At 30.0% G+C, this 18,932-nt stretch overlaps 1 protein-coding gene across 1 annotated transcript; it reads right to left on the bottom strand.

The window, feature by feature from the left end:
- Nucleotides 1-1,681: 1,681 nt before the first annotated feature.
- LOC125807539 (protein argonaute 5-like) lies at nucleotides 1,682-8,270 on the bottom strand. Its single transcript, XM_049487265.1, has 22 exons — nucleotides 7,611-8,270; nucleotides 6,750-6,949; nucleotides 6,390-6,539; nucleotides 6,166-6,302; nucleotides 5,918-6,030; nucleotides 5,612-5,709; nucleotides 5,098-5,236; nucleotides 4,880-4,996; nucleotides 4,666-4,773; nucleotides 4,504-4,575; nucleotides 4,050-4,163; nucleotides 3,789-3,963; nucleotides 3,552-3,673; nucleotides 3,324-3,461; nucleotides 3,079-3,221; nucleotides 2,934-2,996; nucleotides 2,785-2,848; nucleotides 2,452-2,587; nucleotides 2,264-2,337; nucleotides 2,098-2,192; nucleotides 1,976-2,007; nucleotides 1,682-1,869 (listed from the first exon to the last, which is right to left on the bottom strand). The coding sequence occupies exons 1-22, from the start codon at nucleotides 8,208-8,210 to the stop codon at nucleotides 1,682-1,684; spliced, it is 3,078 nt and encodes a 1,025-aa protein (XP_049343222.1). The 5' UTR covers nucleotides 8,211-8,270.
- Nucleotides 8,271-18,932: the final 10,662 nt, after the last annotated feature.

The raw sequence follows: 18,932 nt of genomic DNA, 5'->3' as shown, positions 1-18,932 counted from the left end.
ATTATATCCTGTCAGTTCAAGACTAATATTCAATGTGACAATGAAGAAGAAGACTTATTGAAAGAGACAGCAAATCCATCATTGGACGTGTAAGAAAAGATAAAACATAACTTCGAATTTGCTTAGGATGTAATTAGGAAAGGAAGTTTTATAGTGGAATGTTGCATAAAAACATATTATCACACAAAAAGATGCTGACAAGGTTTAGGTACACAGTAGAAGCCAAGCCAACAGTATCTATCTATCTAATACTAAAGGAAGTGGATTTTATTGAAAGAGAGTGCATTGAATCCATCAGTGGACGAATAAGGAATAAGTAAGAAGAATGCCCAACAAAATAGTAAATGTATTTGAACACTAGGAAAGGAAATTTATCAATGGTCAATTCCATAAAAGCATTGCCACATCAACACCTCATTATATTGACAAGTTTGCCGAGAGGGAGCAAATCTGTCACTGGATTAGTGAGACATGGTAAAAGGACTAAGGGCTCGTTTGGTGTGAGGGATTAGAAATAATAGTGATGGGATAAGGAAATAGTGATGGGATAAAAAAAAAATTATGTTGTTTGGTTGGCAAGTCCGGGATAACTTATCCCGGGATTAATAATTAGTACCGGGATAAGTTATCCCTCCCCATGGGTGGTATAGTAATCCCGGGATAACTTATCCCGAGATAGAATAGGTAAATGACAAATATGTCCCTTTAAATCCTTTTTATATATCATTTTTTACATTTATGTATATTTACATTTTTTTTAATACCATGTATAATAATATTTACTACTCCTTATTTTTATGATAATTATACATATTTTTCTATTAAAAAATTATACTATATAAATATAATTTTTATTTATGAATTTATTTGACTAATTCTTATGTTTATTTTATTTTGATTTCTCATAAATTTTCTTCTCTTTAATAAACTTAAGAGGAAAGTTCTATTTTTAAGCTAAATAAGAAAAAAGTTATATTTTTAAATACACATGGTACTTATCATGGGAATACATAAACAAAAATATTTAAGTTAAAAAAAATAAAAGTTTTATTTTAAAAAATGAATAACTAAAGCTCACAAAGAAAAATTTAAAAAGTTTAAATAAAGTGAAGGGTAATTTTGTAAACAAACAACTTGTTCTTAAAATTTATCAATATATATTATTTTGAATATAACAAACCAAACACTCAATAAGAAATAATCCCAGGACAACTTATCCCATCATAACTAATCCCAACATAACTTATCCCAACATAACTTATCCCATCATAACTCATATTCAAACCAAACGACCCCTAACAGTATCAGAAAGTCCAGCAAATAATAGTGAAGTGGATGGACAAGAAGCATGATAGAGTAATTACATAAAATACTGAATGTACGAAAAAGGAACAAAGCTAATTTCGAATGTGTTTTTTCCTTGTTATATAGAAAGGCACATAGGCATATAAGCCACCAACAGAAAAAAAATAGGTCAAAGGAAATAAGTAAAATATAATTGAACATTTACTGTCTGTTGTGACCATAACTTCGACACACAACATGCAGTTGCAAAAAGCATGACCATGATCTGTAAAGCCCACAGATCAATTTAAAAAATAAATAGATTGATAGTTTAATTTATAACTTAATTTAAAAGAAGATTTCTACTGAATTCAGTGATCGATGATCAGTGAATTTTTCAGCAGTAAAACATGACCTCCGACACATTTTCATGAATGTTAGGAAGTGGCCTGAATTGTGCAGCTGCTTGTTCCCTGGTTGCTGCTCCTCCCTCACCACCTTCATTAGCTGCTCTTACACCCACGTCATTCTCCATGTAATAGCGTGCACGAAAGGCAGCTAGATGTGCATAGTAGGCAGGTGGCACTGTGTAAACAACGCCATAATAAGTTGAGCAACAGACGCTCAAAGATAATTCAGTAAAACTGTAAAAGAGACAAATTTTCATAACCACCAAGCAGGCGAAACTAACCTAAGGAAACTGATCGTGTACACCTTACGTACCTGTGAGATGAAAAAGATGATGATTATACGATACTTGAAACAATAAAAAGAAATAATAATTCCAAATAAATAAAGTTCAAGAGACATTACGTGTAGCACAGGTGGTTCGTTACATTCTGAATGGCATTTGCGGTGAAATTGTTCTCATCATATAGTACATGGTAATGTGCAGGACGACTGGTACCCTAATGAATAACAAACAAGAAAGATCATGAAGGATCGTACAACTATAAATGAACTAATTTTAACAAATTACCTTGATCCCAGCGTGGCTACATAAGTAAAAATCAAACTCAGTTGGGTGGCATATCCTGGTGTCTACCACAGTACCTATTTTGCAAAAGTAATAGCAGCCATTGTTTATTATTCATCAATGTTGTCACGCATAGAAATATGCTTTTGGATGGCTTCTACTAGATATTTAGGAGAGAAAAAAACTGAAACCTGGCAAAATGTTTCCACTCCTGTCTGTCAAACTACGATCATCATGATTGGAAGGGAATAGACGTGTATGATGTCGCTTCTGCACTACCACAAAGGTAACTGGTGGCATATAATCATGTTCCAGGGCAACACATGCCTAAAGAAAGGTTTGTTAGGGCTTGTAACAAAGACCAAATTGGAAACCATCTCAGATGTGTATTCCATTAACAGTACACACCAGTTACAACATCAAGTCACATAAAAGTAATAAGATGAAAGAAACATCATCCTGCAAAATAAAATTACAGAAAGCACTAAGGCCTTGTACTGGACAATAGACAGGGGATTGTATACCTTGCGGATTGCATCCATTTCTTCCAATAAAACCTGATTGAATTGTCCTTCGCTGACTCCATCTCTGTCATTTTACAGTGGGTTGATTGGCTAATGTGGAAAAAAGGTGCACAAAATCACTAACATGACCAACTAAAACAAAAACTGACCTATAGAAGATTATTCTACGAGGCTTAAATCCTGTCACTTTGAAAAACGCTTTCAGCAGGTCCCTGAAAAAAGAATGAATTTGTATAATGAGAAAAACTTGGGTATTGAAGGCACAAAGCATGGAACAAAGTTGAGGACTTTTACATTATCATTCCACCGCGAACAATCCCTTTTTTAGAATCTTCCTTCTCTGTGTACAAGTCCATAATGATCTCTTGCCTATGGGGCTGTGCAGAAACAATACCCCTATATTTAGTAACTTCAGGCCAATCCATTGATGCAACCACCTGCAAAGGAGAACTTACCAGTTCATTTTAGTTGAGCATGGAAGAGCCTTATAGCTCTCAATAGGAAATTTCAAAATAAGAGTGAAGTATCATATTCAGTACAGCTGCTATAGAGGGACTAGAATCTTCTCCCGGTTGCGGATGTGTCACATCAGCACCAAAGACAATTGTGGGCGTATCACTGATGAAAGGCATTCGTTTAGTAACTGCCAGCTCCAAAACAGAGTTTCTTCCACCCACCTGAAGTAAAAGAGCAGACCAAAAAAAAGGATGACAGAAACTCTTTACGGGGAACTCTTTTAACAGCTTTGCAATACTAAACTGACAAACCTTGACATTTATCTTTAGAGAGAGGTTTTCAAGATACGGATTAGATGGGGGGTGTAAATTCTTTGGGTGGCAACATTGGGAAACAATTCCCAAATCTATTTCGCACAGACGCTTGATCATTCCTGAAAAAACAAGATATCATCCAAATTAAATCAGCATTCAACTACCTACGTCATTTTTGTGGTTTTATGTTCTTCCTTTAGGTAGTTAGCAAATCAACAATCTAGTATCACTCACCATATTGTCCAGAACCGTCAGGAAGAACAACAATTAACAGCTGGAGATGTTTTATTTTCTGGTCCCCCTTCTTCTTATCTATCGCTTGCATAGATTCTCCATGGATATCACGAAGAGTCCTCTCAATATGCTCAGGATGAGCTCGGCGGAGCGGCACCAATGGACTCTCGAAGGACTAAAACCGAACATATCAAAGACAGAGCATGCGACTTGATAAGCACGTGCAACTGCACAATTATCAAAGTGAAATATATGCCTTACCATCCCTTTACTAATGCACATATGGAGCAGGCGATCGACGAGCCTCTCTGGTGGGACCCGTGAGGAGAAGCTAACACACGTCCAATTGTTAACATGAGCCGCATTAATCAATTTCTAATAATAAAAAAAAAAGTTTGATTAAGCCACCTAAACTGGCAATGAATAATGTCACTGATTAAAAAGTTCAGGGTCGTTTGACCATTCAATATGACAGCATTTGACAAAAAAGGAGAGAGATGCATCTGTCAATTTAAGTTCTCAATGACACTGGAAAATAAACACCCTCAAGATTCATTAAGTGAATTTAGGAAATAACAAAAAGCATCCCATTGACTTGAAAATAATAAGAACAAAAAGCCGTAGAATAGTATCAGGAATAAGTAATCATTTTTAGGTACCAACGTCTCACATGAATCCAGAATTACTAAAACTGTATAAGTGACTATTGAAATACCTTATCAATCATATTCCATTGACCAACCCTGGGATCCACTCGTGATTCTTTCCCAGACTCATGATACATTAGCTGCAAGACCAATAATGACACATATAGTAAGCTCACATAAAATTGAAGATCTAATGAATGCATCAAACAAAGCATAGTCAAGGGAGGTACCATTGGAGCTTTAAGCACCCGTGCTTCAATGGTGGTGAGGGGTGCGTCAACTCCAATACCAAATTCATGCACCAAATTGTCGTCAGCATAATTGTTGGCTTTCACAATCTACAATACAAAAGAACCATCCAATCAAAAACAAGATGTAAAAAGCATGTGCAACTAATTTCGACAAGAACCGTTTTCATGATTTATAGCTCTGATGTTTACTTGCCTGCCTAATGCCCCCCTCCCTTTCTTTTGGTCTCTGACAGGTTGCCCTCAGCATCTCTGTGACCTGCCTGCCATTTAGCATTTTTGTGTATCTTTGTCCACTAACAATTCTGCAAATCTGAAAGGAAACATATCAAAAGAGAAAACTAGTACATGCAGAAAGATAACAGCAATAGGAAAGGTGAAAATAAAAATAGAAGGGAAGTAAGAGTAAGCCACCTCCATAGGCAGATACACAGCCTTTGCATTGCTGCCACACTGAAGCGCAGGCAACATAGGATACGTTAGTACAATGCTGTACTTCTGTTGGAAGTAGGCAGCAACAGATACCATTGTTTCAGTGCCATCAACAGGAAACCTTAATCAATTTGAGATTGTCAAAAATAATTAGACATTCCTAGAAGAACATAAAGTAAGCCAAGAATACAATTGTAACAGCAATCGCAAGAAAAGTGAAACTAATTAACAAGGCAACAACCATATAAAAAAAATTATTTCAATCCTATCCTATGAATATAAAATTAAAAGAATGCATTACAAAAACATATAGACAGATGAATTTATGATATTACATTAGGTTGATGCTAATGTTTGTGTGCTTGAAAGCTTCGTAATGTTAAAAGCGTTAACTAACTGCATACCCATAAAATAACCAGTACAACATCAGAAACAAAATTATGAAGCTATAGTCTAATGGTCTCATATAAGTCAAAGCTCCAAACTAGTAACATACATCATTGTCATCGATGGTCGAGGAGTCAACCCTGTGATCCTGTAGCGTCTACCTTGATGAGTCGCCTCTACCTTAACACCTTTCAAAACCTTTCTAACCTGAAAAAAAAAGTACATTTAAAACATTTTCCAGATAAGTAGAATAAACATCCTAAAAGGCATTTGCATATTGAGCAAAGGACATCTACAAACACTATCATCCAACAAATCTTCAATTATTTTACCAACATATTTCAGGGGCTTCATATTGCGGCAAACCATAAACAGAGCATAGTCAACAGACTACGAATAAGCACTTCTCAAGTACCTTCGAATGGTCCTGATCAGACAGCCACACCTGAGGATCATCCCTGAGATTCAGGAGCCGCAAAACATAATCAGAGACAAAAATGGGCTCATAGAACGCTCTGGCTGACATATCTGCATGCACAGTAGCAGGAGAAGAAACATGTAAGAGAACGTAATCCGATTAGTCTCAAAGAAGTAAAAAAAATTAAAAAGACACCAAACACAAAATGTAAAATCCCCGTCCCGGATTTCCTTGCATGTTCATACCAATATTGAGAGCAAGGCCCATCTGAGTTGGTCGAAGACTCTGATAATACCCTCTCCAGTATTCTAACCCACCAGTAAGCGAGCCAGTGTCATCTGGAGACTCATTGTGGAAAAGCGACCTTCCCACTACTTCATACCTGCAGTTGTAAGAGTTTGAGGTGTCTAAATTATCATTCAAATGGAAAAAGGAATAAAAAAAAAAAGACGAACAGAGAGGAACATACTTTACTGATGGGTTTGTCCGCAGCACCACATCCAAAGCTTGAATTGTTTCTTGCGGGACATCTGACTGCCTACTGCGCAAGAACTGTTTCAAATGGTGAATATCAGCTTTGGCAGCAAACTTAATGGAGACCTTAAACTCCCTTTCCCTCCTGAAAAAATAAAACAGTGCAACAAAGTTCATACAGGAAACAGCATAAATATAAATAAATAAATAAAAACATGACTCTGGTTAATCAACGCCGCTCAAGCTTTTGAATTCTACTGAGCTTGAAACTGAAAGTATTCCCATGGGCTTGAGCAAATTACAAAAATACGAATTGTTGTGCTTGGAAATATGCAAACACTAATAGCAAACTTACCTTGCTACACCATTATCATCAGCAAACATGATAACAAATTCCTTGGAGGCGAATGGGAGCGCACCAGCAGTGTAAGCACTCTTTCGACCATCATATGCCAAACCCCGTCCACCCAAGTGTGAAAGTTTATAGCTCTCAACCAGCTGTTTGATTATCAGTCGGCACACTTTCTTTGACAGAACCTCAGGAGTGATTGTAACCTGAAGATTAAAAATTAATAAACGACAACTTAACCATTACTGTAGCAAACTATAGCTGTGATCCATCATTACACACATCTAAAAAAATTAATATTAATATTATTTTTTAAAAAACAAAACAGCATTGTTTAAAACCGAACTAAAATTTTAAAATTTAACTTCCAGATAGGATAGAAATTAAAAATAATTTTTTTGGAGGGTAACGTGTTATATTACATTTCTTAAAACTAGATATTGTTGAATAATCCATTAAAGAGAAGGGTAATATTATACTAAATATTCATACATTTCTGGATTATAAAAATGTGCCAAAACTTCATTTATTTTGAATAGAAGTAGTACTAAAATAAACATTACACCTATATGTATATATAAGTATGCGTTACATTTATTCAGATAATTCCAGTATATAATGTGTATACATCTACATATATATGTAAAAGAAAAAGAGATGTACATATACAAATATATGTATATACAGATGATTCAGGTGTATCACATATGCGCGCGCACATATATATAAGGATATGTATAAGCACTTACAGAGAGAGTAAGAATGACAGAGACGCCTATACAACACACCAAATGTGTATATAATAGAGGGAGAACACGCACAACAAAAAAAAATTAAAAATCAAGTAATACATCAAATGGTACTTACATCATAGTGATGTACATCTCGATCAGCAACCTGAACGAGAAAGTGATTCGCCTTAACTAGGCACCTTCGCCCCATGGTTCCGTAATCCGGTCTAGGAGGAGGCCGCATGTTTTTAGATGATACCGGTGGCGGCCTTGGCGGCTGCGTCGAAGTCGACGGTCCCGCTAGATGCGCAGGGATGGTAGCAACAGGCGGTGACGACTGTTGCACGGGCTGAGGCCCAGCAGAAGGATTTGCAGATGTGGAAGGTTGAAGCGAAAGCTTTTGTTCAACCTCCCGAGTCATCGATGAAACCGCCATTGACGGTTGTTGATGATGATATATCGGAGGAGGATTGTAACTCGGAGGAGCATTGTAACTAGGAGAAGCACTGTAACTCGATGATCCGCCACTGGAGTAAGTTCCTCGACCACGACCACCGGGAGACGGATATCCTCTGCCACGACCATCGGAAGGAGGTGTTCGACCACCGCCTCTGCCGCCACCATAAGGAGGTGTTCGACCATCGCCTCTGCCGCCACCACAAGGAGGTGTTCTTCCACCGCCTCTGCCACCACCATAAGGAGAACCACCGCGACGTCCTCGTCCACGTTCCGACATTGTTAACGAGAGAGAGAAAAAGAGTAATATGAAGAAGAGAAGTTGAATTTGAGAGTGATGAAAAAGTGACAGCGGAAGAAGTGGGGAAGACACTCTCTTATATAGGGGGGAAATGAGGGGAATATTTACCCTCAAGTCCTCAATTAAAACGTTAATTATTTTCAAGTACACGCAGTAAATTCCTTTTTCTTTCTTTTATCACAAAGATCATAAACCGATAATAATTTTGTGGGAAAATATAATAAATGTCCTTTTTGGTTATTTTTATTACTTATAAAAATGAAATTTGAAAAGGAAAAAAAAAGTTATATATGACAAGTTGTGTTTGGCAATGAATTATAAATTGGAGTTTTTATTTTATTTTATTTTATTTTATCGTGAGTTATTTGGAATGAAAACATATTTTTATTATTTTTCAAAATATTGAAATTTTAAAATTTAATTTGAAGTTGACTTTCAAATTTATGGTCAAAAATATTTTTAAAAACTAAAATATCAAAAAAAGTGAAAAAAAAGTCATGGCGATGAGACAAATTATTTCATATAAATGATGGGATAACTATGTATATCTCATTCACTGTACCAAATGATTCCTTAAAAATTTAGGTTGGTTGAATCGATTTGAAAACATCTAAAGTTGGCAATATTTTTCACTAAACGCATCTACTAGGATTTTTACCATTTAAACACCTATATTAGAATCAAATTGTGTAACTTTACCACTCTTCACCAACTCGACCAAATATGCAAGTCTCATGACACGCCAAATAGCGAATCAAATGAAGACACGTGGTTGAAACATTATTAGAATCCGGTTATGTCATATTAAAGTTTTGTATTGACGCGAATAAACGTGCAAAGAGTGTGTAGCACACTTGGCAGTGACACGTCAAAATGACGAATTAAATGAAGAGGCGTTACAAAAGAAAAAGAACAAAAAATTAAATTAAATTTTTAAAAGTATTATGAACCATACCTCAAAAATATCAAAATTATTTCTGATATACTCTCGGCTAAAAAAAATACAGTTCAAAATAATCTACACATCAAAATTACAAAAACACAACAAATAATAATGAAAAAAATAGTTATAAGTTTAAAACATGTATTAGGATCCGGTTATGCCATTTTAATGGTTTTTTGTTCACGCGAATAAACGTGCAATGAGTGTGTAGCACACTTGGCAATGACACGTCAAAATGACGAATTAAATGAAGACGCGTTACAAAAGAAAAAAATATCAAAAATTAAATTATATTTTTAAAAGTATTATGAACCCTACCTCAAAAATATTGAAATTATTTTTCGTATATTCTCGACTAAAAAATACAGTTCAAAAATAATATACAATAATGAACATCAAAATTACAAAAACACAACAAATAAAAAAAAAGTAGTTATAAGATTGATTCGGTTATGTCATTTTAATGTTTTCTGTTGACGTGAATAAACGTGCAAAAAGTGTGTAGCACACTTGGCAGTGACGCGTCAAAATGACGAATTAAATGAAGACGCGTTATAAAAGAAAAAAAATCAAAAATTAAAATAAAATTTTAAAAAGTATTATGAACCCTACATCAAAAATATCGAAATTATTTCTGGTATATTCTCGGCTAAAAAAAAGACAGTTCAAAATAATCTACAATAATGAACATCAAAATTACAAAAACACAACAAATAAGAATGAAAAAATAGTTATAAGATTGAAACATGTATTAGGATCCGGTTATGTCATTTTAACGTTTTTTGTTTACGCGAATAAATGTGCAAAGAGTGTGTAGTACACTTGGCAGTCACACATCAAAATGACGAATTAAATAAAGAAATGTTACAAAAGAAAATAAATTAAAATTTTAAAAGTATTATGAACCCTACCTCAAAAATACCGAAATTATTTCTGGTATATTCTCGGCTAAAAAAAATACAATTCAAAATAATCTACAATACTGAACATCAAAATTACAAAAACACAACAAATAATAATGAAAAAATAGTTATAAGATTGAACCTATAACAAAACAATATAACAAATTGAATATAAGAAATCAACGAGAGAAGAAGAACAAACAGAAGAAGAAGAATGACATAGTCGAATAAGTATACCCTTCGAAGTTGTCCAGTCGTTTGGGCTTGAGACTTCCATGTTGTAGATCTCAACTTCGAAGTCTCTTGCCCATTGAAAGCAAGAGATTTTCCTTCTGGGTCGAGCTCGTCTGCATCGAACTTTCCTAGTGAGGTTTATCTCTCCGATGTATTTTACGGGTTATTGCATAGAATCAAGGGTTTTACCCCATGTGCACCCAAAAGGTACCAGCGGCGAATTTTCCTTCTCACAAAAATAAATAATTGACATAGCCGAACCCTATTATATGTGCTTAAATAGTATGAATTTTAATTGGAGTGTCTAAGAGCCCATTTGGATTGGCTTAAAAAAATAGTTTTTAAGTCGAAAAATGAAAACTCAAACTTAAATTACTTTTAATAAAAAAATATAAAGTAGGGGGTAGACCTACTTTTGGTTTTTAAACTTTTTTAAAGTCATATTAAACTTATTTTAAGTTATTTTTAACTTTGTTAAATACTCTCAAAAACTAAAAATGACTTAAAAGAAAATTTGATCAACTTTTAAATCAATCCAAACAGACACTAAATAAAAGATAGTATCAAGTTCAGTTAGCTTCCAAAATATTCAGTCTTTTAGTTTTTAACTTTCTATGATGACAAAAATCAAGAATTTTAATTTGTTGCTACTAACATAGGAGTATTATTTTTTTGAGATCAACATATGCTGCATTCTATAACAAGTATGAATTGGCAATTAAACAAATTGATAAAAATGTTGTCCAAGTATGAATTACATATATTTTTTCAACCCTAGCCGTTTAATTGTATATAATTTTTTTCTTATTCATTTACATGTCAAAGAAGATTGAACTTTAAAATTTTATTTTAATTATACATATGGGATAAAGTGAAAAAAAGTTAAATATTGTGAAATATACGTTCTAAACAATACATAAAATTTTGAATAGATATCCTCCTAATACATAAAATAAATGTAAGACTCGGCAATTTAATTAAAAAATAGAAGTTCTAAACAATATTTTTTTAAAAATATTCAGCACTCCAGGAAACACGTATTGTCAAGAAAATGACCATAATACAATTTAGTAACAAAATCCAACTAAATGCCCTTCTATACTGAAAAAATATATATAAGATTTGGTAAGTTATCAAAAAAATATTTGTGTTAAATTTGGACAGTAAAATAAAATCTTCTTTTTTCAAGGCTAATCCTTAATTTTATTTTAATTTTTTATTGTTTATATATAAAGGGAAGTTGAATTTCAAAAAAAATAAAATTATTTACAAATATTCATAAAATGGTCTTTCTTTGTGAAATATGAGTGCAAGATTTAGGAAATACGAATAGCAAACAAACTGACTATTGGTAAGAAATCACAGATAAATATCTTCCTATTATAGAAAAATAGTGAATGATTAGGTAATTTATTTTTGGAAAAAATATTAAATTTTTAGCAGTTCAAATTAATTACTCTCTTTTTTTCAAGTTTGATCATAAATTTGTTTTTTTTTCTTATTCAATCACGTGTAAAAATAGGTAAACTTCAAAACTTTTTTTTAATTACACTTCTATCATAAAGTGGATTTATTTTTATATAAATAAAATTATTCTCCTATAATTTTAGGAATTTAGTAAAAAAAATTGAAAATAAATATCTTTCTATTATACATAAATTATAAATTAAATGTAAGATGCGGTAATTCCAACAAACTTTTTTTATTTTATTTTGTGTAAATATACAACACTTTAGAAGAGATGTGTAGTCAAACAAAATGACTATAATTTAATTTAGTAACAAATCTTGACTATATGTCTTCCTAATATTTTTTATTTATTTTTTAAACGTAGGATTTGGTAATGTTGGTTAAAAAAATATTAAATTCCAAGCAATAAAGAATAGATCTTCTTTTTACAATTTTTATCCTAAATTTGTTTGTTAATTTTCCTCATTCATTCATGTGTAAACACACAGGTGAACTTCAAAAAAAAAAATTTCTTTAGTTACACATGTAATTAATCATTAGCATTTTTGCTAAATAAAATAAATAGCATTTTAGAAAATAAGTAACAAATCTCAAATAAATGGCTTCCTATACACGCATAAAAAAAGGGAAAATTATTGAAATACACGTCTTATGTTTTCCTTATTTCCATTATCCCCTTCTATTTCTAAAAAACACTAAAATCCCTTATTTCTTTAATGTATTCGAGCTACATATTAATGTATCCGAGCTATATATTATGTATCCGAGCTAGTTTTTAATGTATCCAAGCTACATATTAATATATCCGAGCTAGTATTTAATGTATCCGAGCTACATATTATGTATCCGAGCTACGTATTAATGTATCTGAACCAGTATCTAATGTATCCGAGCTACATATTATGTATTCGATTTGTGTTACTTTTTAAGAGATAAATGTAATTACAAACTAATAAGGGATAAATTGTAATTTCATATTAAAACTATGGAATTTATGTAAGTTGCCTTTAAAAAAATGTAAGGTTCAAGGTAATGACATTTAAATGAGTATACAAATTTTGTCAAGTATAGAATAAAAAATATTTTAAAAAAATATATAAAGATAGATTTTTTTAGACATGCTTGTGAAAATCATTTATAATCTCAATCATGAACCGTGGATATTACTCCCATTATCCCTTAATTACTTGTTCACTTTTCCTTTTTTAGTTATTCTTAGTTATTTGTTCATTTTGACAAATCAAGAAAGACAAAATACTTTTACCTATTATACTCTTAATTAATTACTTTGAAAAAGTAAAATTTCTTGAAAATCTTAAATTTTTAATTCATCTACTTCATAATTAATAAAGATAAATGATAAACTTACTAGGTTATTAATTGCTTTCTTAATGTTAATAGTTGCTTTCTTATTTATTTATGCATAGTCAATCATCCATGATCCATCTATGTTTTTATATTATGAATAATATATTTATTTTACCCTAAGATTTACTATTTTATTTAGGCTCACTAATACTATATATAAATTATCTTTATATGAATTTATCACAAAATTTAATCTATTAATATTATTTTAATATTATATGACTTAAATATGCATATGTATGTACGAGTGTGTGACCTGTTTGGGTGGACCTTGCTAGTTTTTTAATCTATATTTTCAGACATTTAACAAAATTAATTAGTATAAAGTAAAAAATATATATTATTAATAGTTAAAACAATTTGACTTTTTTAATATAAAATTAAGAGGTACAAATAATTTGCAGTTGAATAATGGTAAATAATTTAGGAAACGATACTAAAAATTTAATACCGTCGTCTGCTAGTAATAGTCTCCAGAACAGTAGCAGTATTTGTGAGTCTTTTCAGTTTTTCTAAAATATAGTGACTTATCCGATGGGCCCTGAATAATTTTATTTTTTCTCCACATTTGATTATTGGTTCGATTAAATTAGGATTCATATATTATTACCTTCAAAGTAAAATGTATTCCATTAAAGTTGATTTTATAATTAAAACTTGAATCAAAGACTTCAAGTAAAAAATGAATTAGAGGAAATTATTTCACACTTGCTGATCGGCTAGTAAAATTTTACCAATGTTCAATGTATTTACATCAAATTATATTGCATAATGTATATAATATCCACTTTACTTAATCAAGATAAATACTCATTGATTTAACTAAATACTTGCTACATTTGATGGTGGGCACGGCTGGTTGTCAAAAATGATGTTCAAGCACAATTAATATCTAAACGATTCTTTTGACTTCACTTTAAATGCGTTTTTTTTAAATTACAATTTAAATATCGTTTGTGTTCCAATTTAATAATCTTAGTTTGATTAAATATGAAATTTGAAATATATTTTTTGCATTTATTTGTATTTGTCAAATTTGGATTTGACACAATCATTACAAAATAATGATTGCCGTAATTATTTTATCATGTTATACCTATTAATTGTTTAATATTAAGTCTTGACGAGTGGTTTATGAAATTAATATTAAGGGTAAACATGATTTTTTTATTTTATCTTAATGTCTTAAAAGTGACAAATAGAAATTAAAATCTATTTTTAAAATAATCGACGAATAAAAGTGAACGGAAAAAGTAAAATAAACCTTTAAATCTTGTAATTTTAAATAAAATATGAGTTTAGCCCTTTAAATTTTGTCAATGTGATCTAAACTTGACATGTACCACATAAAAATTAAATTAACTTAATAAAAATATAAGAGACATTCTCTTGCAAGACAAATTAAAATAAATAATAAGACACTTGAATTGAAAAGGGAATAATAAATATTCACCTACCGGCTACTGAAAATATTGATAAGTAATTTAAATACTCAAAAACAAAATCGAATGCCTTTTTCAAAAAAAAATTCGAATGTTAGTAACTGTCTGAAGATACGACAAAATCAGTTTTGCTTACGAGGACTCAAGTGGACCCTTATCCACAAACGACAAATGAAACCACCAATTCTCTTATCTGGTTTATTTTAAATACAGTAATTTTTAAAAATTTATCGTTTAAGAAAAACTGTTTTCAACCGTACAAAACTGTTTTAAAAGTATTGATTATTATAATTTATATTAATTTTTTACGTAGTTAATGTATAAATTATATTTCAAATATCATAAAATTTCTATATAAATTACTTGATCAAAATTTAAAAGTTTGCGTATCAAAAATTTAGCTATGCCATATAAATTAAAATAAAGACAATATTTTCTTTCTTAAAAATATTTACTAAGTGTCATCAAAATTTTGAAGCAAATGCTGCCTAATGGTAATCCCAAGAGTGATTTACTAATTCAAGTTATATTCTTTATAGATAATCGCAAAAATCAAATATTAAAATAACTATTGAACTTTTTAAATATTTCATAACTATAATCGTGTCAGACGTATGGAATGTCCTAGCAACGCATCATTCTTTTGTTATGCTCATAAAAAAACAAATTAATTTTTTTTTATATGACGCTAAGTTTGAATAAACGATAAAATAATACTTTATCCGTTTAAAAAATAATGACATAGTTTGACTCAATATAAAATTTTAAGAAAAAAATTCAATTTTGTGCTCTAAACTAGAGTCGTCTCAAATGTATCAAAATGCTTTTTGATATTGTAGATTTAAATATATCATGTAGAAAACTGAAATTGAAATATTGCAAATAAATAAATAAATAAAATAGATCATTTTTTTTAAAACGAAGCATATACTTCTTCATTTCATAATGCTCGATACTCATGCTATAATAAGTACTCAATTATTTCAATTTATGAAATTAAATTTCTTTAAGAAAAAATTACACAAAAATGGCAAACATCTAGGGTATATTATATAATATAACTATAATTTTGATTATTTTTAATCTGTATCTACAGTTTCGTAAAATTTTGCTATTCAATTTCCTAATTGTATAAAACAAGAATTTGTATAATTTGATTTCTTATTGTATACCTTCAAAAGTTGCATACTTCGGTTCTTGATTGTATAAGTCTAGAATTTTCCAGTCTCTGATTGTATAAGTTCAGAATTTATATAATTTGGTTCCTGATTGTATAAGTCTAGAATTTATATATATTTACCCTAACTATTTGTATACGATTTAGAAAAAATCATGCTAAATTACCATGTTTGTATATTGACAAGCAAAATATACAAACGAAATTCGAAAAAATTCCTAAATATATAAATACATAATTTGTATATACTTACTCTGTTTGTATTTTCGCTTGTATAAATACATAATTTGTATATACTTGCTCTGTTTGTATATTCGCAAGCGAAATATATAAATTGCAACTTTCATTTGTATATGCTTATCTTGTTTGTATATTTGCAAACGAAATATACAAAACGCAACCTTCATAACAAATGGTACTCTAGTTATACAACACAATTATCGAAACTATAACTATAAAGTCTTATTATAGTTATTAATAGTCTTTGTTATTTCTGTTTTTTTTTTTAGTATTAAATACTAAAATAAAATAAGAACACTAAAATTTAGATTTAATAAAATATAAAAAATTTAAAATATGAATCGAGTAATATAAAATAGAAACGGAAAGGGAATTAATATATGTACGGATAAAGAACAAGATGGTAGAAAGGTGGGAGTGGGGTTGTTATTAATCGGTTTCCAAGGATGATAAGCAATTATTCGATTTGTGCATCGCGCGAAAAAGCAGGGAACTGTCAGTCAGTTGAGACCCTTCTTTTGCCTCCACGCGCTCTTATCAATTTTTCAGTTTCCCAAACACGTGACTTTGCCAATTGCCCCTTCAATCTTCAAATATTGTCACTTGTGACGGACGATTTTATACCTGACATAAACTATGTAATAGTATTAGATTGAAATTTGAAAAAAAATCATGCAATAAATATATTCAGCTTCTTTGTATTTGGGATTACTTTGTTTGAGTTAGAGTCTTTGGTAAATAACATTTTTATCTTCACGAGAGGTAGTGGTCAGGTTTATATATAATTTCACTAAATACGGAAAATTATATGAAATCAAATGTTGAGAATGAGAGGGAAATGAAATGTTAATAATAAAAAAATAAATAAACCTTTAGTAATGTTTAGAATAATTTTTTTTACGATAAATAGAAATAATAAACAAATTAAAACAAAAAAATAAAAATAAAAGTAATTAACTTATAATTACACCAAGTAATTATCAGTAATTTACTGTCTGTCCTAAAAATTGAAAAGTATAATTATTCATGTCAATTACATCGAATTATCTGTTGACTAAGTAATTACATAATCAACTAAATATGTCAGACAATATAATTATATTCAGTTATATCAAATTTAATTACCAAGTGACTTTCCTTAGGAAAGTTTGAAAGCATTGATAAAATCTTGTTTGATAGGTACATAGCTGATTGAGGAATATAGTTCTCCCACTTTATAAAACTTTTAATGTACATGTAATTATTTTGTGATAAAGAATTCTATTTATTGACTTTGACTTAATTTCCACTTTTTTCTTCTTCTTCTTCTTTTTTCTCTCGTTTGTTCTCATATATCTAGCAAGAAGTTTATAACTTATCAAGTAAGAACATATTATATTAGTGTACACAATTCTAAAAAGTATAACACAAATTACTTCTAGTTGGTAAGAGAATGAAAATAACTAGGGACAGTTATTTAATTTAAAATAAGAATATTTTTAAAATACAGAATTATACGAATGAAGGAGAAACTCAAAAAAACAAAAGGAAAATTAATGATTCGTATAAATCATTTAACAAAAAATATCTCGAAGAAATTTAATAAACGAATAATTGTTAATCCTGCATTATAGTTTAAAACAACTATTATGCCCTTTTATGATGAGTTGATTTTGCAAATGAATTCATTACGATTGAAACGATCGACAATGATATGTACTCTCTCCATTCAATAATAGTTGTCTATTATATTAAAAATAATTGTATAATAATACTTGTTCAGTTTAAAAAATCAAAAGATAATTTACTTTTTGTGTCTATTTAACTCTTACTACAAGTACTTCTAACACATTTTTGAAAACATCAAATTTAACAAGCTCAAAGCATAAAATAGTAATATTATCTCTATTATTTATTGTTTCTTAAGGAGTGTACCAAGTCAATAGTGGATAACTATTGTTGGACATTGGGAGTAGTAAAACTTTACCTATATGCATGATTACAACAAATCACATCAGTCTGTTATGATTATTTAATTTAATAATTCATTCGTCTACTTTTAATTGTCATAGTTTCATTTTTAGAGTTAAATTATAAAATAATTGTCTAATATTTTACGATGTATTTTTTCATCATATTGATATACAAAAATTACAATTTATAATATTTTTCGTATAGTTTTGAATTTTTGTTTAAAATATCAAATTAATGTAATCTAATTTAACTTTGAAAATTAGTTAAATTGATTTTCGAAAAGCGCAACATGACAAATGTATATTAATTTATCATATGATTAAGTGATAAATTTGATGTAGATACATTGAGCGTTGGAAAACATTTACAACTCTCTCAGTCTATCTTTTCTTGTGCACTATAGTACTATTTAGGGATGTTTAATAATACATTAATATTTGTTCAATTTATAAAATTGATCGATAGCTTATTATTTTGTGTCTGTTTTATCTTGGATGTCAAATATTACTCCTTCCGTTCAATAATAATCGTTCACTATGCTATTTTAGAATATTCAATAATACTTATCTACTTTATGAAATCAATGGATAACTTTATACTTACTTCCTAATTTACCCTTATTATTAATTATATTCATTTTCCTATTACATTTTCAACACATTTTATTTATTATACTCTTCTATTTATAGTTTCTCAAGAAGTGTGCAAAGTTAACCGTGGATAACCATTGTTGGACAAATGAGTATTTATTTTTCAATGTTTAGATGCTTATATTTAATAATGGTGATTTGGTAAAAAAAAATTACCCTCTCATTTAATTTATTGTTTCTTAATTCCTATGCTAAATTATAAATAGTTGGTCCATAATACTTGTCATTTCATAAAATTAATGTATGAATTATAAAATTCTTCTATTTTATTCTTATAAGTTATTAACCTTGAAAACATACATTTCGATCAATATAGAAAAAT

The sequence above is a fragment of the Solanum verrucosum genome, unplaced genomic scaffold, assembly GCF_900185275.1.
Source record: "Solanum verrucosum unplaced genomic scaffold, falcon-dt-bn FXZP01000183.1, whole genome shotgun sequence".
In the NCBI taxonomy this organism is placed as follows: Eukaryota; Viridiplantae; Streptophyta; class Magnoliopsida; order Solanales; family Solanaceae; genus Solanum; species Solanum verrucosum.
This window is presented reverse-complemented; position numbering and strand designations above follow the sequence as displayed.